This window comes from Podarcis vaucheri (genome assembly GCF_965113315.1).
Source record: "Podarcis vaucheri genome assembly, chromosome: 15".
Taxonomy (NCBI): domain Eukaryota; kingdom Metazoa; phylum Chordata; class Lepidosauria; order Squamata; family Lacertidae; genus Podarcis; species Podarcis vaucheri.
This window is the reverse complement of record NC_138753.1, coordinates 32,004,630-32,032,419: the sequence shown is the minus strand read 5'-3', so window position 1 is coordinate 32,032,419 and position 27,790 is coordinate 32,004,630. Positions and strand designations below refer to the sequence as shown.

At 44.6% G+C, this 27,790-nt stretch overlaps 1 protein-coding gene across 3 annotated transcripts in view; it reads right to left on the bottom strand.

The window, feature by feature from the left end:
• KIRREL3 (kirre like nephrin family adhesion molecule 3) overlaps window positions 1-27,790 on the bottom strand; it is a 767,195-nt gene that overhangs the window by 21,280 nt on the left and 718,125 nt on the right. For 2 of the 3 annotated variants that reach the window (XM_082200407.1, XM_082200408.1), the window contains 3 exons: window positions 26,250-26,285; window positions 16,785-16,892; window positions 2,767-2,876 (listed from right to left, as the gene is read on the bottom strand). In XM_082200407.1, coding sequence (XP_082056533.1) covers window positions 2,767-2,876; window positions 16,785-16,892; window positions 26,250-26,285 — 254 coding nt within the window. The remainder of the gene's footprint in view (window positions 1-2,766; window positions 2,877-16,784; window positions 16,893-26,249; window positions 26,286-27,790) is intronic. The other variant, XM_082200409.1, reaches the window with a different exon arrangement.

Sequence of the window (27,790 nt, the reverse complement as noted above, 5' to 3'; positions counted from 1 at the left end):
AGGAAGAAGGAGAAACGAGCATGTTGGTCTCTATCTTACGGGGACCTTTGAACTGAAACAAAACAGCAATTTCAGAAGCAGCACCAGCAGAATAACAAAGCAACGTGACGCCTCTGCCGTTTAGCTTCCTTTCAAACTGATTTCAAGGGCTCCACTCTGTACATGTGTACCATCTAAAATCGATTCTGCCCACCCCACAAAGCATCCCCTCTCAAACCAGGGATTTCATTGATCGTTCACAGAGCACCCTTTCCCAGCCCAAATGAATGAATGTTGACGAAAGGTGGCTGTAAGCCTGCGGTAGTAATGGTTGGAGGTGTGCTTAAAATCAGTCTGCTTGCTTCCTCTCTCCCTCCCGTCCTGTTTTTTTTTTTTTTTTTTTTTTTGCATCTGTTCTCTGCTTTTATGGCTGGATGGGTTTATTTTTTTACGGTTCAGTGTTCTTTCCATTTGTTTTGCTTGTATTAGTCATTTATAACGTGACATCGGCAGGCGGAAAGCAAAGCTGCCATTTGGATGCAGAACACAGCAGTCGCAGGGAGCTGGTGAAACAACAGTCTACAGCTCCATGTATTAGCAACCGTAGAGATCAGAGAAATCCTATGGGGCCAATTCTTCAGCCAGCTTTATGAGCATTTCTCCCTAACTCTTGTCAACTCTTGGAAGCTTGCATGTGTAAGTTTCATTTGCAGGCGGTAGCTCAGTGGTAGAGCATCTGCCTTGCAGGACAAAGGCCCCCGGTTCATTCACCGGCATCTCAGGTAGGGCTAGGGATGTCTCCTGTCTCAAACAGTGGAGAGCTTCTGCTAGCCAGAGTTGACATAAGAAGAGCCTTCTAGATCAGCCCAATGGCCAGTCTAATCCAACATCCTCCTCTCACAGTAGCCAACCAAATGCCTGTGGGAAGCCCAAACACAGGATACGGGCACAACAGCTGTCCCGCCTCTTGTGGTTACCAGCAACTGGTACCGCTGGTTGCAAACGGGATCCATTCCAGAGGTCCGTTCACAACCTGAAAAGAATGCAACCCGCGTCTGCGCGTGGCGACTCGCCGCTTCTGCGCATGCGCATGATGTCATTTTGAGCGTCTGTGCATGTGCGAGTGGCGAAACGCAGAAGTAACCCTTTCTGGTACTTCCGGGTCGCGCGGGATGCTACCTGAAAATGCACAACCTGAAGCTAATGTAACATGAGGTATGACTGTATTCAGAAGCAGGCTGACTCCAAAGGTGGAATACAATAATGAACTAGATGCATCAGCGGTCTGACCTCAGTATAAGATGGCTAAGAAGAATTCACTGGGATATAGCTGTGCCTGGAACCGGGTGCCTCAACATGGGACTCCCAGCGGTCAGGCCCTGGTGCCTTGCATCACCAGCAGTCTGTTTCCATATCAAGCCTGGAATACTGAGCTCTGTGCTTTGAAGGGGCAGTACCAGATTGCTTGAGTACTCTGTCAGCTGACTCCCAGGACCAATCCTGGTCCACCAGACCCTCTAAAAAGAGAGCAGGGCTGCCCTACCCCAGGTATGGTGAAGAAGCCCACCTCAGGAAGCAGATTTTGAAGCACAGAATTGGGGTGGGGTGGGGAGCAGAATTTGCCAACTTCTTAAATTTATTATATAATTTTTAACACCATGGGATTAAAATTTTCAGATTCCTTAGCACCAGGAACCAAACTGTCTTGGGTTATCTCTGAGAGAAAGGAGAGGGTGAGGTCATTGGGACTGCAGGCATCAACTGAATCTCCAAGAGGATTAGACAAACTTGTGGAGGATGAGGTTATCAGTGCATATTTTAGGATAAAATGCATTTAGAAATGCATAGATTGAGAGAAAATACATATTTACATTTTGCGGGGGGTGATATTACATATTCATATATTAAAATATGAATTTGGGCCTGGATTAAAAAAATAAAATACAGATCAATGTGCATGGCAATGCAGCCAAACAGATTTATGAAGGGCCAAACAGAAAATGACACATATTGGTAGTCGGGTGATCTGCCCACTCCAAAAAAAAATCACAAATCTGCCAGAAAGGCATTAAGTGGGGGCAAACTTTGCTACTGTCTGGCTACTGTCAATGACTGATAGTCCTAATGGCTTTGATTTGACCCCATTGCTGGAGGCAACATGCATCTGAATACCAGTGGCTGGGAATAGTGAGTGGAGAGAGTGCTGTGCGACTCAGGCTCTGCTTGTTGGAGCAGAGGGCTGCACTAGATGAGCCTTTGGTACTGATCCAACAAGGTTGTTCTTAAGTTCATCAACAATACCACTTTTTCAGCTGTGGTGATTTGACAGTAACGAGGCCAGCGATATATCCCATGAAAGACTCGCCATCTATCTATCTTGTACAGGAGGCCTTTTCAGTCTAGCTAAGCTATTAGTGCCTAATTAGTTGTTAATACTACTACTACTACTACTACTAATATGTTGCTTAGCTTCCCCTTCTCTGTCCATTTGCAGCCACATCAATTTCCCTATTGAGGGCTTGGATAGGCCTTTCTGTTTATCAGAGACAAGGCTGTGGTGCTCTGTAGCAAACCTCTCCTGGCTTCTTGTCTTCATTAGCAAAGTTGCACTCTGGGAGTTTCCAACAGCGGTGCAACTTTAACAGCTCTGAGCGATGTGTGAGATTTCAGAAGAGCATACTTTGCCTTTGGTGGGCTTTTGCGCACTGAACCGCATTGCGCCCGTGCTCATTACTGTCAAAGGTTAGACAGAGCAACAGATTAAGGAAAGAGAGAATAAATCCTCACCATCAGCTGCTTGATCGTCGGGTGCTCCTCTGTTTCTCTGCCTGAGGCAGACTCCTTGTGAACAATCTCAACGCGGATATCGTTCTTGGCAGAAACCACACCTTTCAGATCTAAACAAAAGAGCAAGAGAGTAAAAGTTATCCCCCCACAAAGCTGCTCCATAACATTACACGGATCCTAGCAGAATAGCAGTAGTGTCTACCTCTGCCCGCATAGGTTCACACATTAAACTTTAACAAAAATATCTTCATTCAGCTAAAATGCAACCTTGACCTTTTGATTAGAAATGCAAACCACCTTGCAGAGAAATGCTGCTGTTTAAACTATTAGCCCGATGTAGGGACCCTATAAAGAAAAAAAAAGCAAGGAAGTACCCAGCCTCTGATTATTTCCAAACATTATCCAGTTCCCTCTATGTTAGTTTATCACAAACAAAAGCCTAACTTCCACCTCATTCACTTGCCAGAGCATGGAGGCTCCCTCAGTTATCCTGGTGCTCTGGCAATGAGATTATTGCTCCTGCTTTGGGGGAAAAAACCCAGTACTGCACTCCTCCAAATTCTCCCTCTAACACATTCCTGCATGGCATGCTTTTCTCTGGAGCTTTGACTTAGTGCAACTTTCATCGTCTAGGAAACCGTTTTCTCACCTGCCATTGTACCTCAGTGTATTGGAGAGAATTCCTGGAGGAATTATAGGGCAGGGTTGGGGAAACTCAGAGTCAGGGGCCAAATGTGGCCCTCCAGGCATCTCTATCTGGTTCTCAGGACTCTCCCTGCACAACACCCCAGCCAGACCCCATGACTCCCAGGCCAGCCCTTGCTTTGCCTGGCTGAAATGTGTCATTGAGCTCTGATAATGCCTCTTGCCTGTGTAGGTGGAGAGAAGAGGGATTGCACAGAGGTAAAAATTACATGTGTTGCGCCATACATTTTTTATTTTGGCCTGACCCATTCATGGCATGTGGCTCCCAGAACTGGGAGAGAAAAAGTTCCCCATCCCTGTTCTATGGCACAGATGTGATTTATGTAGGGACTCTAGAAAACAGCTCAGTATTGCTCCCCTTGACTGGCTGTGGCTCTCCAGGGTTTCAGACAGGATTTGAATCTCACACCTTCTGCATGCAAAGCATGACTTGCTTAAGTTATTAAACCTCTTGAACGAAGAATACAACCAAGACCACACAGTCTATGAGACCCATAAAGACAGGTGAATCCCCATTCAACAATGTGTGCATTTTTTTTTAAAAAAGCCCTTTCCCTACAATATAATGAACATTGCAATAATAAGACAACAATCATAAACAAGTTTCAATTCCCATGACTCTAATATGTTTTAATTGTTTTCATTATGAATTTTTTAGCTGTTGTAACCTGTTCTGGGACTTGCTGATGAAGGGCAGGTAATAAATACAACAACAACGACAGCAACACACTAGCACATTCCAGGATTGCATAGGCATCTGATATGTAGGTAAATTATATGGGGATTTGTTAATCATTAAAATATTTCACTTTGCTACAGTTGTTAGTTTATTTCTTTATGCCTGTTTCCCCCCTTAGGTAATACAAACATGCTGGGGTGTACGGGGTGTTAGGGGAGGGGAAAACTGTGTTCCTTCTGGGGTAGTTTGTCCATCTTTGGTCCCCAACCTGCGCTCAGCTCCTGTTAGTGGCTCCTTGAAGCTGTCAGCATGTGACAGTGGCCACACCCTGGGAAACAGCTTAGACTGGCCGGCTAACCCAGGTGAAGGTAGCTGATGGGTCTTAAATCCTTGGTGAGTTAGAGACTTCCCCCACATGTGAAGACAGGCTCTGGTGGACTGAGAAGATAAGGCCAATAGTGGGTCCACTGGTCAATAAGGTGTTTTCTGCATGCGCTGTAGAGGGAAATGGGACGCAGATGAGGCTCGTCAACCTGGGAAGCTAGGAGAAGGAAAACTATGCCTTGTGGGATATCTTTGGGAGAAGAAAAGGCTAAAGAGCGAACCCTACACAAATCTGGAGTGGAGCCCCTCAGATAGCTTCTTGTATGCCTCTTTCTGGCAACTCCTACAGCCAAGTTAGTGACAAACATATTGCTCTGCTTTCCTTTGGACCATATCAGCAAGGCCAAGAGGGGAATCTTGTTTTCTGGGCAGCCCAGGCTTGCGTCCCAGGGGGCAACTTTGTTGTTGCTAACACAGCAACCTGAAGGCACACTCGATGGATGCCAACAACAACAAGGTTGGGGCTGATCAGAACTGTAGTCCAAACATCTGGAGGCTGCTAGGTTAGAGAAAGCTGTAATAGAACCTTTCCAAAATGAGGAGGTGAGTGGCAGGGGGACAAAAGTTTAAAGGCCCTTTGCTTATTTATTTAAGTAATAAATGGATGCTTTTTATGCCCACCTTTGCAGTTCCTGCACATCCTGGTTTGAGCCAGACGGTCAAACTGGAAGCACAGAGTGTCCATATGTGCAACGTGCTCTTTGTTTGCTCAGCCATTGCATCTTAGTGAATCAGGGACATTATCTAATTAGTTAGCTGCCCAGCAAAGTAGGTATGCTGGGTATTCTCAAGGAGAGCACTGCACAGTCAGCGGCAGATGCTGAGCTGGAAGGGGATGGCCTGCTTTCATGCAGCAGCTGAGAGAAAAGAAGGGCATTGGGATTTAGCGACTTGCGTTCCAGCCCCAACATCTCCCGCCAGTTTCCCAGGAGGAGAATGGTGCTCTTTGAAGAGACTGTTTTTGAAAAATTAAACCAAAGATACCAAACAGCAGGCCTGAAAGGAAAGAAAATGCTTCTCTCTCTGTGTGCCTAAGATTAAAGGCAGCAGAGGAGGTAAACCTAAACAGCTCCAGGCTTTGAAGAAACAGACTGAGAAATGGGTCTGCAATTCATAACTGGCCTTTGTCTTTCTTAGGATCTCCCAGGCTAAGCTGCAGAGCAGGGATGGGGAACCTACAGCCCTCCAGAATATTGTTGGACCAGCTACCACCGTCCCTGACTACCAGCCATACTGGCTGGGGCTGATAGGAGTTGGAGCCCAACAACATCTGGATATAAGAAGGCATCCTTTTCTATTCCTTCCTGTATTTGTCTCATGCAGCACTGTTTTCGTTCCCCTGCAGTTCACCTTCTGCCCAAACCCACCTTATTTGTCTTGCTGTCCACTGTGGTGAAATCACGTAACTTACAGACTTGAGAATTGTAGCCATGCAGGAAGAACCAGCTCTCACTTCAGGCAGAGGTTGTGGGTTGTATTAATGGGAGATAGAACTGGACACTGGTCCAAACAGAGGACTCTACCTCACCAACCTCAGTTTGCAATCAGGCAGCTCCTCACTACCTGCCTGCCTTCTTATTCATAGCCAGTCCTGGGGGTAGCACTAGCTGTCAGCTTCCCCCTCCGTAGTCTCAGTTTTGCCCTTGTAGAACTCAGCAGGAAGGAGGATGGGGCAAAAATAGAATGAGTTGGCTCTGCCTCTCATTTGTTCCATCTCTATCTGTCATTGGTTCTTTCTCCATGTACCATGTACCTTTCACCCTACAAGTCTCAGTGGGTACCAACCACCACTGGAAAGTCTCAGCCGTGACTTTCAGTAACTTCTTCTGTTCAAGCCTTGTTGAAATGAATGGGAACTGTGGGGCTGGCACAGGAGAAGGTCTCCATGGGCTGTGCTCCATGCTAATTCGTGGGAGGGGAAGCCATTTGTGTTTGTCCTCTCAGGTAGTGATATATCTTGAGCCATTTCTGAATGCCGCCAGTCTGTTTGCTTAAAGGTGCATGCAAACTGGCATCTTATTAAGCATGTATGGAATTGGGCTGAATTTAGTCATTTATGTTGGTGTCCTTGATTTCCTGTTTGATTGCAAAAAATAATAATCATCCTTAAAAAATGGGGGTCAGGGGGAAAGAGAGACCTGAAAAGTCTTCAGCATTTTTCTCATCACATCCTGCAGATTGCAGCTGGGGGACTTAACAACTTGAGCGACTCGGCAAAAGGGGGCACTTTACAACCTAATCTGGAGACACATTGGAATGGGAGTTGTTTTGAAATCCCTATAAATAATGCATGCTTTCAAGTGACAGGCTATGAATCATCTCTTTGGCTGGTTTTTTGAAAGATGGAATACTTTATAGGAGGCACTAACTCAAGTGTTCATGTGTCTGCTGTTCAGTCTATCATCCAAACAAGAGGATGCTTGTGGCTTCCAAGAGGCAGAGAGATAGCAGAGATGTTGAAAGAGAGGGAAGGATATGGGGCAGGACCCTGGTGCCAACTTGCGCTTTCCATCTCATTATTGCTCCAAGGAGGCCCACACTCAAGACCTCCACAATGCTGCTTCCATTCATAAGCACCGAAACAAGCATGTAGGAAGAATTACTTGCAGTGAAAGAGGATTTAACACAGGTGGCAACAGTTGTGCACAGGGCAGCCTGCACAAAAGAATCTTCAGCAGATGGCCACACAGTATGGCTACCATCCCCAAGCTGGTGCACTCCAGATGTTTTGAACTACAACTCCCACCATTCCTGACCATTGGCCGTGCTGTTTAGGGCTGATGGGAGTTGGAGTCCAACAGCATCAAGAGGCTGCCAGGTTGGGGAAGATTGATATGTGGTGTTTAGCATTTATAGTGCCTGAGGTGCCAGCACATCATGGCTGCCATGGGCAGCAGAAAAATAGGTGCCCCCGTGCTCTGTACCAGTGAGTTTTATCACAATAAAAGCACTGCAGCCAGCCATTTTTGTTTTCATCCCAAAGGTGAAGAAAGGCATGCAAATGCTTGTCCAGCAAGGAAATGCAGAGGGGAAAAATATAGGTCCCTTAGTTGTCACAAGGTAAAAAAAAAATATCAAGCTTACTAGTACCTGGAGTGTGTCTGAATTAGCATCCCTTCCTCCAGGGCAAAGGCTCCTTAATTGATAACCTGGTGCCACCAGCCAAATCAATACTTAATTTACTGATTTTCTTATACCTTTTTCTTGATAATGTGTTCTGAGACCACTGTTGGCCTGTCCTCCAGGCATCTACTAGTAATGGGTTTATGAACACATCAAGATGGAATTTTCCAAGCTTCATGATGCAGGAAAAGCATTTATCCCTTCTGGTTTTGTCCCCTTTTTCTTTCTTGTAGTTTATTGCTTCTTCCTGTTCTCTGTCCAAGAGTAGAAATAATGTCCCGAGCGCCAAAAGCCTCAGCATTTAATCACAATGAAAAGCCAATTACGGCCTCATAGAGTCCTCTCTTAGGGACGTTACTCCTTAAATAACTTGTGGCTTGTAATGTCATCCAGGAAACAACAACAGATGTGTATTAAGCCCGTTAAAATATGTCCCCTGAGGAATCTCTCTGCTTACTGTATACATAATTTGCTTGTGATGCCTTTTGCTTCCTCTCATTAAAGCGGGAGTGAGAATCGCCTTCTGTGATACCTGCTCCACCGCCCGTGACCCGTCATTAGCTTAGTCAGGCTTTTCCTGATTCCTAGCCAAGAAATTGGAGGCTGTGAGCAAGCAGATTTCAAGAGTGTTTTTGCTTCAGGATGGAGGAGCCCCCAACCACTGACTGCTGAGTCACCTAGTAAACCTTTATTGAGGTGGTTCCCCATGGTACCTGCTAATGCATTTGCAGGGTCACCTAGTGGGACCCCTGGGAAATCAATGCACAATGCATTTGACCATAAAGAAGCTAGGCTGTGATTTGGAGCAGTTCCAAAAATAAAAAATAAAAATAAATAATTTCTCTGCTTCCCTTGGGAGACAAATCCACACACTCTCCATAGCAGTTAATTCATTTTTTTTCAAAAGTACATTAAGATTTCTAAAAGAATACACAATCCATAAAAGAGAGAGGAGGAGGGAAATCATACTATTCACTACCACAACACATTATCCCAAAAGTAGTTAAACTAGAAATAAATGGTTTTCTACATTATAATTGGCTAGGTACTTCATGCAGAAAGCAGATGATCTAAATTTCCATTAGTGCCAAAATAGCTATTTCAGAAAGTTACAAGCTTTGCCTATGTTAACTGAAACGTATCTGATCCCTCTCAGTTTTCCCAGGTCCTAACAAAATTTGCTAATTTAATTAATGGTGGAGTTTCTCCTCATCTATTGATCGGATTGCTGAGGCTTTCCATGACTTCACTAACTTCCATGACTGCACAGTTTTAAAAGGTGTCAAGTCTGGATTCTAAGGCTTGTTTGTCTGTTCAAGCATACCCCAACCTGGAGCCAACAGCAAAAAGGTATTATGTATGATGGAAATGGAGATCAAGAGCTCATTGGGGATAGCATTTGAGTGCGTTGCTGGGGGGGGGAAAAAGGTTTATTTTTTTTAAAAAAAACCTTGGAATCTACAGCAGCAATATACATTATATGAGTTGAGTGCTTGCTCTACGTATCCTTCCAATTTTGAATCAGAAATATTGTGCACCTCTTTGAGAAATGCCACCCCAAGGTGTATTTACAAGTACAGCTCTATGGAAAAACTGTTGCGCTGGAATTGGCCAATAGACAATAGACTGATGTTTTTGTTTGCAAGTATATCCAGATTAGTCTACCCATCATTTTTCCTACGCAACATCTCTGGCTGCTTGAAAGCCAGAATTCTTTCATGCGGAACAAAGACTGCTGCACGGGGCGATTTCCAGCCCCAAACGCATCTTGTGTGCTCTTTGTTGAATGACAAATGCTTGTGTAGGTCTTCTCTGGAGATGGGACAACATCTGCTGGCCAGGCATGTGTCCCCCAGAAAGCTGCTTCTACAAACTGGACGGACTCTTTCCCTCCCTACTCTCGCCCAGAGAAGGGAACAGATAATGTTTGAGGAGGTTGCCAGCAAGAAGACGTTATGAGTGACAGATGGCCATATGGTGGCAAATGTGCCATGCTGAGCATTGGTATTCTATGTGTTTTCCTCATCTGAGCAGCATATTTTGCAAGCAGTGAGGGATGTAAGACAAAACACTTCTCTGAGGATATCCTCTGTGGGTTATGGAAGCATGGTTGCACACTCCTATTTTAGAGAAAAAGCCATTACACTGCAGAGGGGTGGTGGGTGTCTCACACAACTCAAAAAGTTGTCTCAAAAAACTGCAAAGTTCAAAAGTCTGCTGAGGCCAAGCCTAGAACCTACAGGAGGTTTGAATGGGTGATGTGAGGTATCAGGCAATGACATCAGCTGTGTTTCCCCCTGTGCTAGCCATAAGACGTTTGCCAACAAAGGTCCGTATAGTTAAAGCTATGGTTTTCCCAGTAGTGATGTATGGAAGTGAGAGCTGGACCATAAAGAAGGCTGATTGCCGAAGAATTGATGCTTTTGAATTATGGTGCTGGAGGAGACTCTTGAGAGTCCCATGGACTGCAAGAAGATCAAACCTCTCCATTCTTAGGGAAATCAGCCCTGAGTGCTCACTGGAAGGACAGATCGTGAAGCTGAGGCTCCAGTACTTTGGCCACCTCATGAGAAGAGAAGACCCTGATGTTGGGAAAGATGGAGGGCACAAGGAGAAGGGGACGACAGAGGATGAGATGGTTGGACAGTGTTCTCGAAGCTACCAGCATGAGTTTGACCAAACTGCAGGAGGCAGCGGAAGACAGGAGTGCCTGGCATGCTCTGGTCCATGGGGTCACAAAGAGTCAGACACAACTAAACGGCTAAACAACAACAGCCATAAGAGAAATTGGCTGGGAATGAGGATCACTTCCCAAGGAAGAATCTCTCCACCAATGAGGTTGCTTCCTCTGAGCCTGGCCTATGGATCTTTGATGACAAGTCTCTGATAGCAATGAAGATGACACAACTCTCCTGAGACTGGGGTCCGCTTTGCATCATCTCTGCTTTGACACATCCCACTGCTATTACACTAATGAGTTGGCGCTCCAGTCTCAAGTCTTAGTGGTGCTTGCTGGGCTTGTGGCACAAATCCTACTGTGGAGTCAGCTGGCCCATCAATGGATGCAGTTTTCTTCAGCAAAGTGCACACCTTCAATTTTCAGCTACCTTTAAATCGTAAACACATTTACTGGAAATGTGTGGGCTCAGTAAAACTCAGACCTTTTAAATGTAAGCGTGTTCATGTTTGTTTGTGAAATTCTTTCCCAAGGGAAAACCCCCTGATTGGTTGAATTGACTCTTTTTGGGAAAACAGCAAAAACATGGGTTTTGTGTGTGTTTTTGCTACGCTTTGGGGGCTCAGTACTCATTTTTAGGAATCATCTCTTGCTTTTAGGGTGCTCTTGTTTTTATTGGTGGCTTTTACACATCTTTTAGTCAACCTTTTATCCCCCTGCCCCAACATATTCTTAGTTGCTACAGAGAGCTGACGCTAGCAATATAGTCTTATAGGAACTGATCTGTTCCTCAACTCTGCAACAAATGTGTGGTCCAGAAAAGAGTTGTCCTCTGCATTTTGCACTTCTCCTAATTTTTTTATTCTCAACTGCCTGGCGCTTTCACAAGGAACACTGCCACATAACTGCAAACCTGGACCAAAACTAACAAAATGAATTTCAATAGGGACAAATGTAAGGTTCCGCACTTAGGCAGGAACAACCAGCAGCACAAGTATAAGATGGAGGACACCTGTGAAAAGGATCCAGGGGTCTGAGTAGATTGCAAGCTTAAATTGAAAATCGTGTTATGCAACAGCAGCAAACCAAAACAAGCAAACAAAAAGCTAATGCTGTTCTAGGCTGTATCAACAGAAGTATAAGTGTCCAGATCAAAGGAAATAATAGTACCACTCTATTCTGCCTTGGTCAGACCACACCAGGGATACTGTGTCCCATTCTGGGCACCACAATTTAAGAAGGGTATTGACAAGTTGGAACGTGTGCAGAGGGTGACCAAGATTATCAAGAGTCTGGAAACCAAGCCATTTGAGGAACAGTTGAGGAAGTTGGGTATGTTTAGCCTGGAAAAGGGGAGACTGAGGGGAGATGTGATAGCCATCTTCAAATATCTAAAGATGAAAGATGGAGCAAGCTTGTTTTCTCCTGCTCCAGAGAGTGGAGCCCAAGCCAATGGATTCAAGTTACAAGAAATGAGATTCTGACTAAACAGGAAGGACTTTGACAGTAAGAGCTGTTCAACAGTGGAACAGACTCCCTTGGGAGGCGATGGATTCTCCTTCATTTGGGTATATAAGCAGAGGTTGGATGGATGCTTTAGTTGAGATCCCTGCATTGTAGGGGGTTGTATTAGATGATTCTATCATAATGTTCATTCCACAATTGCAAGAAATTGGGATTTTAGGCCACTCCTGCACTATAAATTCAAAGCAGTATTGCATCACTTTAAGCAGTCCCCCAAAGTATCCTATAATTTGTTAAAGTGCTGGGAGTTGTTAGGAGACCCCACAGAGCTCCTTGGGAAGAAGGTTTGATAGTTAAACCAGTCTGAGAATTGAAGCCCTGTGGGGAATAGGGGTAAGCTAACAACTCTCAGAACCCTTACAGTTCCAAGGACTTACTAGGGGCAAGCCATTACTGCTCAAAGTGGAATGATATTACTGTAACTGTCTAGTGCAGATGGGGCACTAGCATGGCAGCACTTATGCTCTGAAATTCCCTGACTACAGTGGTACCTCTAGTTACGAACTTAATTCGTTCCAGAGGTCCGTTCTTAACCTGAAACTGTTCTTAACTAGAGGCGTGCTTTCACTAATGGGGCCTCTTGCTGCTGCTGCTGCGCCGCCGGCACACGATTTCCATTCTCATCATGAGGCAAAGTTCTCAACTCGAGGTAACTCTTCTAGGTTAGCGGAGTTTGTAACCTGAAGCATTTGTAACTTGAGGTACCACTGTATTGATATTAGGCAGGCACCTTTATGGCACAGTTTTCACCACCTACTTATTTTATTTTGTTTTGTTTAAGCATGCTTAGATATGTCAGTATATTACATACATTTGCTTTTAGAAACTGTTGATTATCCTGTATTTTGGCAATTTCATTATTATTTTTTACTGTTTTAACACTTGTTTTGAGTGCATTTTTAATGAACATTTTACACCACTTAGAGATTTATTTTGATTAAGTGGTATAGATGCCTTGTTAAGTAAAGTAAAATATATATTAGGATAAAATACATTTAGAATTGTGCATTTTATATCTTAAAAGTATGTATTTAAACGAATTTTCATGCAAATTGATGTAGAAATTGTTTGGGATGGACTTATGAATGAACACTTGAAAAAGTGATACAGCCTAGAAATACACTGATCCCATGATACACACACACATTTAATGGAGCAGATTCTCCTTTAACAAGGGCTCCTTTGCTGCATGGGAGACCCATGGAACTTGGCACTGCAGTTGTTAATATGTCTAGAGAGAATGAGAAAATACCTGTCAGCAAGGACTAAATCCAACCTGTATTGAATTCCAATGGAAACAGAAATGGGAGTAGAAATTGCCAATTTTTGTTTATTCATGCCATGTCTGTAGCAGAAATCTACTCAGCAAATATAATCAGTATTCACTGTTGTTCTGTTCAGTCTACAAATGATACGTAATTGGCTACACCTCTCTCAAATTCATGTGTTTAATTATTTAAGTAAATTACATAATTTTGCCACAGCAGCTAGCAGGAGGAATAGCGTAATTTTTGGCAGAAGACAAACTGCAGCAGAATGGAGACAGCACTGCATGGGATTAACAAGAGGGCAGTACAGAAAGCAATGCTTTCTTACATCCATGTCAGTTAGCTCAGTTTGTTTTGAGTTCAGTATGCAGATCTGCTGAAGGAGATCAGCATGCAAATCAACACCAACACCACCTCATGCACACTGTTCATGGATGTTTGTAGCTTGTGAATCAAGACAGAGTAGACCCAAAGGTTTCATTTAGAGCCTTGGGAATGCCACTAGCTTGGCTCCAGCCTCCAAACATCCGGTGCTTTGAAACTCTGGCTTTGCTTCCTAATCCAAGCCTTGGCACCACTGCTGCACGCCTGATCTGTCATCATCACAAATATACCAATGTTAGATGTTGTGTGCCCTGCAAATAATCCAGAGCCATCTGGTTACATCAAATAAGGAGTAGGTAATGAGCCACATGTTCTCCCTCTGTCCCAGGATCAGAGGAATGATACAGAATGATACAGAAAAGAAAAGAAAGATGAGGGGAATGTGCAGACGAGACTGATTATGTCTGACCGTTGACACCGCAACGACGAGTTGGCCCATTTTCTATTGAGCAAGCTTGAATGGTGCCATCATCGCTGAATGATTCCACTGAAATTGAATTGGCCTCTTCTCAGGTCTTAGCCGCACGCCTGCCCATCAAAAAATACTTACCAAAATGCAAGATTAATGACTGCCAGATATTTAATTTGCTAATACCTGAAAGAGCCGCTTAATGGGGTTTGGGAGAGTCATAAAAGGGGGGGGGAGTGGGGGGAAGCAGACACAATTATTGCTGTTAAGAACAAACTAGTATGCAGGCCCAGCCATTCATTAAGCAAGTCCAGGGAGAGCTTCTGGCTCTTTGATTTCTTTGCAAACAATCCAGAAAGAACCAACTGGTTTTTTTATATATATTGGCACCGCAACACAGGGATTTTGCATAGCATTTGGCTTATTTGTCTTTCACTATCCCTACAGTTAGAGGCATGGTTGAGGACTGCTTGTTCTCTCTTGCTGTCTCAGAAGCTCAGAACAATCACTCTTCCTTCCCCCGATGGTTTGATCCCTGTTCGCTCAGACAACAATCATTCTTTAACTTCTATGCTTTTTTTCCTAATGAGCTGCTCCTGTTTACCTCCACAATCCTTTTCTTGCATTTGTGATGTTTATTTTAACATCTGCTTCGTCGACTCGGCAGCAAAGCCAACAGCATTACGGGCTCAGCAAGGGATTCGAGTATAGATTTCATTTTAAATGTATAGCCTTCCTGATCCCTGCAGGCTCAGAACGGGGAGCAATGTTCATAAAACCAAGACGTCTTTTAGTATAAGATAAAAGCAACACGTTAATACGAAGCTAATGCGTATTTCTGCTGTATTCTCCATACATTTGGTCAAATGCAAAAAAAGAAGTCTGATGTCACCTCCAGATGGGGTTGGTGCTGCAACTAGGGAGGAGCGGGCTGCCCAACCCAGGGCAGATATTGGGGTCCCATGAGAAAAGCAGTAAATGGCACTGTCTCCAGGTCTGAGAGCCATATTTTAAGAAGGAGATTGACTTGGCTGATGAGGAGGTCTGCAGAAGCCAAGTCTGTGGAAGAATGGTTGAAAGAGCTGGGTATGTTTGGTTTGGAGAAGAGAAATTTAAGAGGAGGCATGGTCAGTGTCTTCAAACATCTGAAGAGTAACAGCAATGCTTGGTGGCTGGTGCAAATATCAATCTTATCTATCTATCTGGCTGTCAAAGAGAAGGCGCAAACTGATCATTTCTCCAGATGGCAAGATTAGCACCAATTGGGTGGAAATTCTAGGAAAGCAGATGACAGCTAAGATAAGAATAAATCTCCAAATGACAAGAGCTGCTCGATGGTGGAGATGGAAGTATGGATGTCAGAGAATTCAGACAGAAACAGGAGCAGAAACTGCCAATGTCTGCTTATTTGTCCCATGTCCAGAAGAGAACTCAATCTAGCAATTATAATCAGTGTTCACTGTTGTTGTTCTTAGTCTGCAAATGATATGGAATAGTCTCTCTCTCTCTCCCCCACTCCCCTTTTTGCATTGTGGCTCCTTTGCATTGAAATGAATGGAGTGGGATAATGCAATGAAAATATAATTACATAATTTCACTACAGTGGACAGTGAGATGAATAATGCAACTTTTGGTGGAAGACAAACTGCAGCACAGTGGAAACAGTGCTGCATGCGGCAATTACAGTACATGGCAGAATGGAAAGTTCCTTTGCAAGTGTATTCTGCAACATGCCATTGATACAATAATAGTGTGTGAGTGGTGGATTTATACTGGACCATGCACACATCATTCTGCTTTACTAGTTGTTCTGTGATTTCCCAATGTTGCTGTTTTATTTTCATCTGGAAGGGCACTCTTGTGCTATAGCACAACAAAAGTGGCACAAATAAACCAACAACCTAGAACATTTACAGTATGAAAAGTTTCAGGATTTCAGCAGGGAGATACAGGACATGAACTGACTGCAAACAAAGAGTACATTTGCCTCAAAACTGCTGCAGGTGCAAATGGTGCTGAAAATGGGATCATGCATAACTGTCCCAGTACCATCATGAGCACAAATAATCATGAATGTACAATGAAAAGGACACCTGGAGAGGCCCTGAAATGCAGTGCTGCAACAGCATGCTGAAGTTTACATGGGATAACTCTACAATGTACTTCCTTCACATTACTTCCCACATTTATGGCATGGTTTAATGGTGGGTTGAAGAAGTCACAAGGACAACTTAAGCATGTGTACAAAACAAGTTGGATTTAGTCAGCCAATAATATGGTGCATCCACATCATGTTCACCCTGGAGGCGTGTGCAGCAAGAGCTCAGAGCTATTCTACACATTGCACTTAAGAGCACAGCATGTGTAAAATAGCTGACACCTGATGGTCTGCCTTAGGACTGAGTCAGACCACTGGCCTATCTATCAGCAGCAGATCTTCAGGGTTTTAGGCACGGTATTTCCAAGCACAACCTGGAGATGTCAGGAACTGAACCTGGGCCTCTCTGCATGCAACAGATGTGCTCTACCATTGGGTTACATTCCCTTCTCTTAATTACAGATAGAGTCATCAACCTAATCTAATGAAAGTTCCCTTCACTATAGACTTGCCAAATGATTTTACCTAGCCGAAGTTGACTCCTCCCAAGCTGTCTCCATCCCAGCGTCATGACTGGAGGGATAAAATGTTTATCATAACCAGGGAATCAAGGCCAGACCGGTCTTTGAGGACATCACAAGAAGAGGCAGCTTTGGATAAACTTACATTACCTCTCCATGTGGTTTTCCTAGGCAGAGAAGAAGGGCTTCCAGACTTCCAGCATGATATGGTCAGAGAGTCAATTGAATAAAAAGAAAGTGACTTACTTCTCTGCGAGCGAGCACAGCAGAAGGCCACAATGGTGGCCATCAACACCAAAAACGCCACACCAGCTCCAACTGCCACGCCTATGATGACTGCCATTGGCACTGACTCTGGAAAAAACAAGAGAGCAAATGAAGTGGAGATGGGCTCCGGATATCATCAACTTTTGTCCTTCCTCATTGTCCCCCATTCACTACCAGGGCCCTGGTTGTCTATTATCAGATCCTCCTACAGTCAAACATTAAGGCCACATCTGCACTATACATTTAAAGCAGCACAATACCACTTTAAACAGTCACGACTGCCCCCAAAGAATTACGGAAATTGTAGTTTCTTAGGGTGCTGAGAGATATTAGGAAACCCACTATTCCCCTCACAGAGTTATAGTTCCCAAAATTGATTGGGAAGAGGGATTGAGAAACCACTCTATGAACCGCAGCTCTGTGAGGGGGTTTCCTAACAGCTCTCGGCACCCTTAAGGAACAACAGTTCCCAAGATTATTAGGTGATGAAAGTGGTAGGAAATTGCTTCAAATGTATGGTGCAGATAGGGCCTAAGATTAGTGCTGAACCAACAAAATGCAAGGGTAGCTTGGTGAATGACACATGGTATACTCAAATGAGTTGGTTGGGGACTTGTTTGTTCAGAGGGAAGACAAATGGAGATGTGTGGCTCATGTCACTGACCCCTGGATCTCTCACATTTGGCAAAACAAATGCAAACATTGCTGGTAGAGGCCAGGGTAGGGTGAATGTGGGTGATTTAGTCAGTTTAGTGCAGGTGAATTATTTGAAGCATTAAGACTTTTGCAGAGGAGACAGGCTCGATGGGAAATATTATTAATAATAATAAAAAATCCAGGCAGCACACATTCTGGGCATGTGTAAATTTGCTGCACAGGTATGTAATTTTGATACTAAGCAAAGGATGTGGCACACTGGAAACCCCAGCTTTTGTTTCAAAATCATAAGGAAAGAAAGTTTATGGTTCTTACAAAAATCTGTGGTGATAAAGTGTGCATGAGCCCAGGAGGTGGCTAGGGTCAAGCCCACAGGACTAAACTCTGAGAACATCTTGACCCCCATCCATTCATTTTCTGGATGGACCATGTGTTGGCTTCCTATGGGCTTGGTGTTTGGTGATTAAAGCAACATCATTTATACTCATTTAGCATGTTTGGTCACAAATCTGACCTACCAAACTGAAATACATTATGGTGGAAATGTGTAGTTTTCCTTTATGAATGGCTGGATGCATCAGATGCTCCATACAGATTCAGTCACCATGTAGAGAGTTTATAAGCAGATACCATCAGCAGTGGCGTAGCGTGGGTTGTCAGCACCTGGGGCAAGGCAAGTAATTTGCGCCCCCTAACCTGTGGATTTTAGCACTCGAGCCAGGTAGGGGCAGAGAGCTGTGAGTGCAAGCGCCCCCCCAGATGTTGCGCCCGGTGCGGCCGGCCCCCCTGCACCCCCCACGCTACGCCACTGACCATCAGCACTGGCTGAGAGATGCAAGAACAGCATCCAGTAGGAGCCGCAGTTTTTCAGTTCTTGCCCAAATCCTGTGGAACACCTTTCCCAAGGAGAAGGCTCATTTGACTCGGGCATTTGCCTCCTCTCAGAGACAAGTAGGAACATTTTTTCCCCCCTGGTATCAGGCCTTTGAAAACTAGATCCCTGCTTATCGATTGACATTGTGGATTGATCCTGCTGTTGACTGTTAATTAGGTTTCATTGGTTTTGTTGCTCTTAATAGATTGTGCTTAGCTTTTTAAAAAAAAATAGTGTATGTTGTGTAATCCCCTTTGTAAGTTAGATAATTGAAAAGCAGTGTAAACAGATAGGAAACAAATCGTCATCGGAATCTATCTTGAAGGAGAGGTGGGTTTGCTTTTTTTTAGCACTTTCTCTGGAAGCTGGAGTAGTGCGGCAGAATTACCTAGCACTGAAGCTTTTCCCACTCCAATCAGCAATCAGTCAGTGCACAGTTTTGATGTTATGGCTTGGTTGTTCATTAGCATGTAAGTCAAAACACAATCACCATCCCAAATCAAACCGTTCATTGTGTGGTCCAGTGTGCTTATGGTGACTAGAACATTGGGTGAAAACTGACGAGACCTGGGTTCAAATCCCCATTCAGTCCCAAAGCTCACTGGCTGGCCTTGGCCAAGTAGCTAATGAAAGCTTTGGTTTGGGATCCAAATATTTGAAGGTCTGTTTCCTTCTATATGGCCAAGGGTGGTGGATGTGCTTTTCATTCTCCAGCATTCTGCAGCCTCCCTGACTACCCATGCCTCCTGATCTCAAACACTTCATGGGTAGAGCTACTGCATGATGAGTTTTGATTGGGGCATGGGTACCTGGGGAGGCTGCAGTGTGCAGATCACAGGTGAGATGATTTATAGAATGGAGGGAAGGACACTCCCAAACAACAGTTGGCTACCTCAAAAGCAAGGCACGTACATAAGAAATCCTGCACCCCACTCATAAGAATTTCACTGAAATTTTATCATGCCTTAGGCAAAATTTTGAATGCAATTTCTTATCTCATTAATTGATGGATAATAACTGGGACAGGGGGAAATGCAGGAAGTATTTTTTTGACACAGCACGTATCCCACCACTTTTAGAAGCACAATTGGTTGGAATGCAAGGCAGAGCCTTTTCCACTGTGGCACCCAGGTTGTAGAATTCCCTTCCTAGATATGTCTGGTTGCTTGGCACTCCGTTTTAAGCTTCAGGTGGAGCGGATAAGACCTTAGTGTGGCTTGAAGTTCTGTCTCCCATTTTTATGCTGAATTGTTTCACATGGCTTGTGGTTTTAATGTGTGACAGATTTGAGCCATTTTTATTACAATTTGGCAGAACTGGACACTAAACCCACCCCGATGCATACAACAGAACTTGGTTCAGGCTAGAACAGCAGGAGGGATGTGAATTAACATGAAGGGATGCTGCGTTCAAGATGTAGCAGATGAAGGGAATCAGGTAGAATGCTACCATTATCACCTATATACACTGTGCGAGGTGCTGCAAAGAACGCAGAAGTAACCTGAACTTCATGCTAACCTACTTTACCGGGAAAACATTTTATCAATGAGGTTTATTTATTTTAATCACCATTGCAAGGATGAAGGAGTTTAAGCCCCAGCTATTCTCTTATTGAAATGACATTTTCCACTACAGCACAGTTTTGCTTGACTTTTACAGCAAACGGTGCTCTTTATTCCAATTAGTTTCTGCCTTGAACACTTTGGTGTTGTACCACACAGCCACAGAATGTGCTAACTGCCAAAAGAGGATCTTCATTGGTTTTGGCAGATCCCACTTAAATTAGAGGGGAAGAAATGGAATATTTAAGAAAGGGAGTCTGTGAAATTGCTGTTCTGTTCTGTGCGCATGTGCTTCTTGTTTCCTTTCTCAGTACCTGTTTTCTGTTGTGTACTTAGCTGTTGTTGTTTTTTCACAAGACTGTCTGGTTCTGATTGACCTGGCAATTTTCTCCACTGGGGTTTTGTGTTTACAGTAAACAGTAACCCTGGCAGGAGCAATCTAGGCTTTATTTCACCCAGGTCAAAGACCCAGTTTGGCACACCCACGCATACACTTTTGTGTACAGGCTGGGAGCCTCAGTGGTGCCTCTCTAAAGGCTTTCCGGCTATCTTTTATAAGCCAGGATGGGCAAGGATCAAGGAGACAGGTGGTTGGTTTCACTCGTCCAAGCAGTCTGTCCACATCTTCAGGGGTAACAGATTGGAATTGATCCCACGCAACCTGACTAAACAGGGCTCTAGCACTCTCTCGCCCCGGCCCTGCTCCCACAGTGAAGTCTACCTCTTCCTGAATCGGAGCAACTTTATCTTTGCAAAAAAACTTTGCAAAATCATTGCAGGAGATCATGTGGCCTGTACTGGGCCCTGATGGAGCAGGTGGTTCCACTAAATTGCAAACCACCTGAAAGAGTCTCATGCCACTGTTTTCCGCAGATGCAATAGAGGCGGTGAAGAAGGTCTTCTTCACCATCACTATTGCCATTTGGTAGGCTCGACATTGAGCTCTGACCCATGTCCGGTCAGATTCAGAATGAGTTATCCGCCACCGGTGCTCTAGCCATCTCAGCGATTGTTTCATTGCCCTCAGATCCTTGAAGCCCATTTTCCATCTTGGGCCTGGGAGCAGGCCCATACTCCACCACAGATTATAAGGCTCCAAGGAGGCCTCGGGACATTGCTGCTGCTGCTCTGCCTGTGAGTATTGGGCCTGGGAACCAGGCAGAGGGCCTTCTCAGTAGTGGTACCCGCCCTGTGGAACGCCCTCCCACCAGATGTCAAAGAGAACAACAACTACCAGACTAGACGACATCTGAAGGCAGCCCTGTTTAGGGAAGCTTTTAATGTTTGAGGCATTACTGTATTTTAATATTGTGTTGGAAGCCGCCCAGAGTGGCTGGGGAAACCCAGCCAGATGGGTGGGGTATAAATAAATATTATTATTATTATTATTATTATTATTATTATTATTAACCCTGCTAGTGGCACCCCCTACCCCCATAGCTACAGCACTGCCTCTGGTGGCAAACAGTAGCTAGGTAAAGGTAAAGGTACCCCTGCCCGAACGGGCCAGTCTTGACAGACTCTGGGGTTTGTGCGCCCATCTCACTCAAGAGGCCGGGGGCCAGCGCTGTCCGGAGACACTTCCGGGTCACGTGGCCGGCGTGACAAAGCTGCATCTGGAGACCCAGCACAGCACACGGAACGCCGTTTACCTTCCCGCTGGTAAGCGGTCCCTATTTATCTACTTGCACCCGGGGGTGCTTTCGAACTGCTAGGTTGGCAGGCGCTGGGACCGAGCAGCGGGAGCGCACCCCGCCGCGGGGATTCGAACCGCCGACCTTTCGATCGGCAAGCCCTAGGCGCTGAGGCTTTTACCCACAGCGCCACCCGCGTCCCACGGCAAACAGTAGCTAGGAGGGGCACATTTTAAGTGGAAAACTGCTGTAGGTATGGAGTAAAGGTTTAAACCCCTTTCTCCACATGCTGTAGTACTGATCCCAATCGGTACCCTGTAATTGTTGCTTTTACCTCAGGGGAAAAGTTGCCTGAACTAAATAATAAAGAGGATGATGCCCTGAAATTGAATGACCGTGTGATGAATCAGCAGGTAGAGGGGAAAATTGTTTCTGCAGTCAGCTCAAATGTGTAGAATTGCTTTCTGTTTGGAAGACTCACAATCCATTATTATGTGGATTGCATATACTGAAAAGGCTGCTGTTGTATATACCAGGGAGGAAGAGAAAAGCAACCTCATAGATGCTATGTACCAGATCTGGGGGACTTCTGGGCCGACAGGTGTTGCTAGATTCCAGCGGCCATAATTCCTGACCTTCGGCCACACCTGCCAGGATTTAGTTGAAGTCCAGTAACGTCCAGAAGGCTACGGGTTCACCAACCCTGACATATACCTATCACAAAAAGGGTAAGAATTCTGTCTGCTAACTGTTGTGAGGGGTAGGTCTCAAAACTGTTCACATAGAGGTAGGGGGGCAAATATTGTTAAGGAGGATACAGTGGCAAGACCACCAACATTTGCAAGTGGCATGTAAGCTGGATGTCTTTGTTGACATAAAGGATGCAAAAGTATAGCACAAGATGATGGCTGTAAAACTCTATCTTTCATTTGAGTTGATAATGGAAAGGGACTGGCAGCTACAGGCAAAGGATAGATCCTCTTAGATCTTGGGCAAGGATGGGTGCATCTGTCAGTTTTGGTTTCTCTCAATTTCTTATTTTTCCAATCTTAAATTCAGTTCTCTACATCAGTTTGCATTTTCTTTTAGAACATCTCCGCATGAAAATTCACCAGCATTTTAAGGAGAATCTATGCCAATCTATACATATTACATGCTGTTTTGCCTAATATACACATTTTTTTTTTTTGCAAAAAAGCTCCCTAATATAACACATCTTTGCATGCTCTTTTCATGTCTATATGCATTTACATGGGCACTTTAGTATATGTAATTTTCGTATGTATTTCTTGGCTGGGAAACTGCATTGGCAAACCCAGAGACGTGAGAATTTCTGTAGAGGTCTATGTTTTGTTTGGTGAATTGTTTCAGAAATTGCAAATTAGGGAGGTTTGCCTTCAAATGAATCTACATTCTCTCCCATTCCTAACTTTAGGTTACTTTCTCCTGTTGTTTTGGTTAACAAGAGGCCCAACAGTATATAAGGGCTTGCCCTCTCTTGCCCAGCTCCCCATTCCCAGTTACTGGATTTGTAGTTCAAATCCATGCATGGGTTTATCATTACTGCTCATGGGGATAGACAGAATTATCCCAGCTGGAGTCCAAGGGAGACTGGTGGGGAGGAACACTCCCCAACCATTCCTTCACCCTCAGTGCAAACTGAGCCAATTTATTGTGGAATCATTAAGACAGAGTGAATATATGAAGTCCTACAATATCATTGCACACTGTCTTTTTCTCTGGGGGCTTCTTTCCAATCGGATTTTATTATTATTATTATTATTATTGGAAAAACCCCTACTGCTAGTGTCTCTGGGTGTGCTCTTGCTATTTATCCCCTATTGGCAAGGAAGGTATTGCAATGAAAGATTTCATTATCTGGGTCCAACTGTATGCTATATGGAGCTTGAAGTTCTGCAATGCCACAGGCCTAATTTTTGAATTTGACAACACTAAATTGAGTTTGAAACCTGCTTTCCCTTGCAATCGAAGCCGACTCCCCTCCTTCCCAATGTAAGAATGTGTGATTAGTTATTGCAGCGGCATGACAGCAGCCATTCCTATTAAAATGCCCCATGCTGTGTTAAGGCTCAACAGGGAGCAGAAGCACAAATAGTACAGCATTTGGCCCTCGCTTGTCCCTGCCTGCCCACACTGCAGCTGGGGGTGCTTGTGAGATGGCGCCTGTACAATCTACATCACACAATTCATGTTTCTGGCAGCAGGCATGGAACTTACCTGCTGTGTCAATTTCCTGTCCCCCGTGCTAAAGCTCTGAACTGACAGTGGTGTGCAGATTTGCTTACATGGAGCCACTACCCAGCCCTTAAGATTATAGAGTGCATGATTTCTTCCTCGTGTGTGTGTGTGTGTGTGTGTGTGTGTGTGTGTGTTGGCTCCTTGGGCTGGATCCAGATGGGCTAGTCACACTTGGAGTAGACCCATTGAAATTAAAGGGTCTTCAGTGAGTCCTGGGTCTACTCTAACCTGGATCTGAATCCTTTGTTTGCATATATTTGCTGACAAATAGATTTGACAACAGTAACTAAAGGTCCTTGCCTTATAGAACCAAACCATTGGTTCATCTATTCCAGTTCCATTTATTGTGACTGTGGTGGAGGCTGGTACATTCAGGCAAACAAGGTATTGCCCCACCAACCTCAGCCTGCCCTCAGCCAGCTCCCACCCACCTGCCTTCTTACAATCAGTCCTGGGCAGAAATGCCTACCCATTTGTTCATCCTTAGTCTCAGAACTCAGTGGGGAGAGGGGGAGAGGGGGACAAAATGAGAGTTGATTGGCTCTGGCTCTGCCTACTGTTTGCCTCTCTTCTTCCTGGCCTACCAGTCCCAGTGGGCTGACAGGCAGTAGATTTCTGGTCTCAGGCAGAAATTTCCCACATCTTTGTTAATTGAGATCCTTTAAGCGGAAATGCCAGGGATTGCATCTTTAGCCATTTACTGTCAAGCAAACACCCCACCAAAATTGCATCTGGATCAATACTGCTTAATAATAATGGCAGCAGCAGCAGCAACAACAAGAACAACAACAACAATAAGCCAGAGATTTGCTTAAAGAACCTGAGCAATAAAGATTTTGCCTTTCACACATTTATAGCATTGGCCCTCATCTTTTATTTTGGGAACAGATAGATAGACAGGAGTGCACAACAATGGGTGTTCCCAGGTGGACATGGGGCAGTTCAGTGGGTCTCAGAAGATCACTGCAATGAAGTTGCTCATCAACAATACACAGAGATCAGCGGGCTGGTCTATATTATGGGGGGATAAAGTAGGGTGCAAATGACACTGGAGGGGGTGCAGTACTCACCTGGGTGCAAATATTTAATTCAAGGCAAAGCTGAGGGTGAAAGTTCACCATGTTGAAAAGGTATTGGGTTGCATCCAATGGTAGTTCTATTAAGAGTAGACCAACAGTACAGGGATAGCTAGCTAAGGTTCATTTATCTCAGTGGATCTACTCTAAGTAGGACTTGGTTGGATACAACCCTTTGACAAACCCTTTGCAATTCCTTGTCCATTCTAAAGAAGCAAGGAAGGCCTACTGACCAGGGATGAGTTGGCATGGGCAACATGCTGCTAGCTCCGAAACATCAGAGGAACACACAGAGAGATCCAGAGGCAAGTGAGAAGATGCTGATGGTGACAGGGTTGAGTCCTAGGTTGACAAATGTGAATGGAAATAAGAGCCATAAAGAAAGATGGTGCATGATAGAGACAATGGTTTGTGACCAATGCTAGGCCTACTCAGAGTAGGCCCACTGAAGTTAATAGACAAAATGAACTTTGGTTCATTCATTTCAGTGGGTCTACTCTGAGCAGAACTTAGCTGGATGCAACCCAAATGTCCAGAGTGTGCTGTGTACAGTGCGGTAGGGTCAGCCAGATGGAGATAATTGCCGCATATACTGAAATTCAGGGAAATGAGAAGCCAAAGCCAAATGAGAAGTTAGCCAAATAAACCATGCAATGGAACTGACTAAAGAACATGGCCACCTTCATTTCCCTCGGGTGTCCAATCAAGGCCTTGTGGGAGGCACTTAGAGACTGGATGGATTTGGAATGGAGTCAGCAATAAACTGCTTCTAAGATTGATGGGCTCCCAAAACCTTTCCCTGGACCACAACAATTGGTGTCTTTTTCTAAGATGACCATTGCTAATTTATTCATTGTGGGATAAGGATAGGCTATACCAGGAGTTTGACTTTGCTACCGGTTGCTGAACATTGGATTGAAATCCAGTTCTAGAGTGCAACCGGCAATTTTAGAGCACGAGCATGAAACGGTTTAGGGGTCATGGGCAAATATATGACAGATTGCTACACAGCTGGATTAGCGAAGACATGGGTGTTTTCCAGCTTTAGATCTATGGATACTTTCTCTTCCTAATGTGTTGCCATTTCCCCCTCCATCAAAGCAGCAAGAGTGTTAATTTTATCACGACCCCGTTTAGAAAAATAGGAGGACCTGAGCTTGGAAGGCACCAAAAAGCCATTTCAATGGAATTTGAAAACCAATGTGGTATTTCATTCAAATCATTCTCCCTTCCTAATGAGTCGTTTTACCTCCCACAAGCCTCCATTTCAGGGGAGGGATAACCTAGATGGATACAGCTTCATTGTTTGGTTGGGGTGGTGGTGGTTATAGAACATAGCTCCGGGGCCAGTCATATAGTCACCTTCACTCATGATTCCATACCTGCTTCCATACCAGCTCCTGATTTCATTTCCGTACCTGTTTGAAAATAAAGCAAGTGTCTACAGCCTTGCCAAATCCCAACTGTGCAGTTATTTCTATTTAAAACTTTTGCCAGTTTCTTCTTTTTAAATCATACGATGTATATGGGAGTTCCTCACCCACCAATTCCAAGGGCAGCTGCTCGGGGGTATTTAGAGTTCTCCATTGCAACGTAGCCACTGGAGGCCGGGCAAGTTTCTAGCCAAGAGAGTTTCAAATATGTGCTTTGGTGGAAATCGCTGTGGGGACTTGGCGGCGTAGTCTGGCACCGAGGATTGTCCCTCTTCAGAGCCCCATGTTAAAAACAAACAAAGGACTCCCTGCACATGGAATGTTAGCATATCAGGGGGAAGTGTTTTTAACTTCTCCCTTCAGTTATGCTTTTTAAACACAGGGGCATATCTAAATATGCGCTGCCCATCTTGCATTCTGAAAAGGTACAGTCCTGGCTGGTCTGTACCATATGCTTTTATCTGGATGATTGGATTGACTATTAGAGAGGCAGTTGATAAGGTCTCTTGCCTACTCTCTTATTGGTTCAGTCATTAAAAATCAATGTTGATATTGTGTTAATTGTCAGTGATGCGGCACTTGCAGGTTTTCATCCCAGGATTAAATTTCCCCCTTTTCCAGCAGAGCTCCTCTGCAATGGAGAGCCCCACTCTGCTGGCGGGCACTTGGCAGTCACCCTTTTCTTTATGAGGCGCCCAGAACAATGACCCTGAGTCAAACGGTCTTTAATTGTGCTTTTCTGCATTGTGATCGGCCGAGAACCCCGTGTAGAGCTGCTTGGCGGGAGCCACTCCCTCCACAACACAGAAACATCTGCTAACCCAGACACATTTCTGTGCTTAGGCAGGAGGCAGGAAAACAAACCAGGGAGTTGATCTGCCCTGGATAGAACCCAAGGCTAATTTTAAGAAGTTCATTTAGTTCCAATTTAATTTGGATGGCAGCCTTGCCTATAAATCAGAGCTTGATGAGAGCAATCTACCAGTCTGCCCTAGAATTTAATGGAGAAGGATGTAACTGGAGAGCCTCCAGGTGCAGGTCCAGCCTTCCCTCTGGGACTCTCCCAGCCTCTACGCCCTTTTGAGGAGGGGAACATAACCAGGGTTCTAGTCAAAGGGACTGTGCTTTGGGGAGATGTTGGTTACTCTCACACTAAATAGGCTTCCTTTGCCCCTAGGGACATCAACCAACAGCTAAGTCTGATTGGCTATACAGGGTCGTGATGTTATCACATCCAGTACATGATCCCTGATTGCTTGGGATCACTTGAGAGGGGGATGAAATGCAGGGAGGGAATGGCCACGAAAGCAGCAGCAAAGTGGGAGAAAGTGACTGCAAATAGTAGTGAACATTCATGGAAAAGACAGGATAAGGTATGTCCCAAACAACTATTTTCAAGCCAAAAAGCAAAGCTGAAATACGTTCAGCCCTAAATCATAACCCCAATGCCCTGAAGCCCTTCTATGTGAAACCATTTCTGCCCCTGTTAA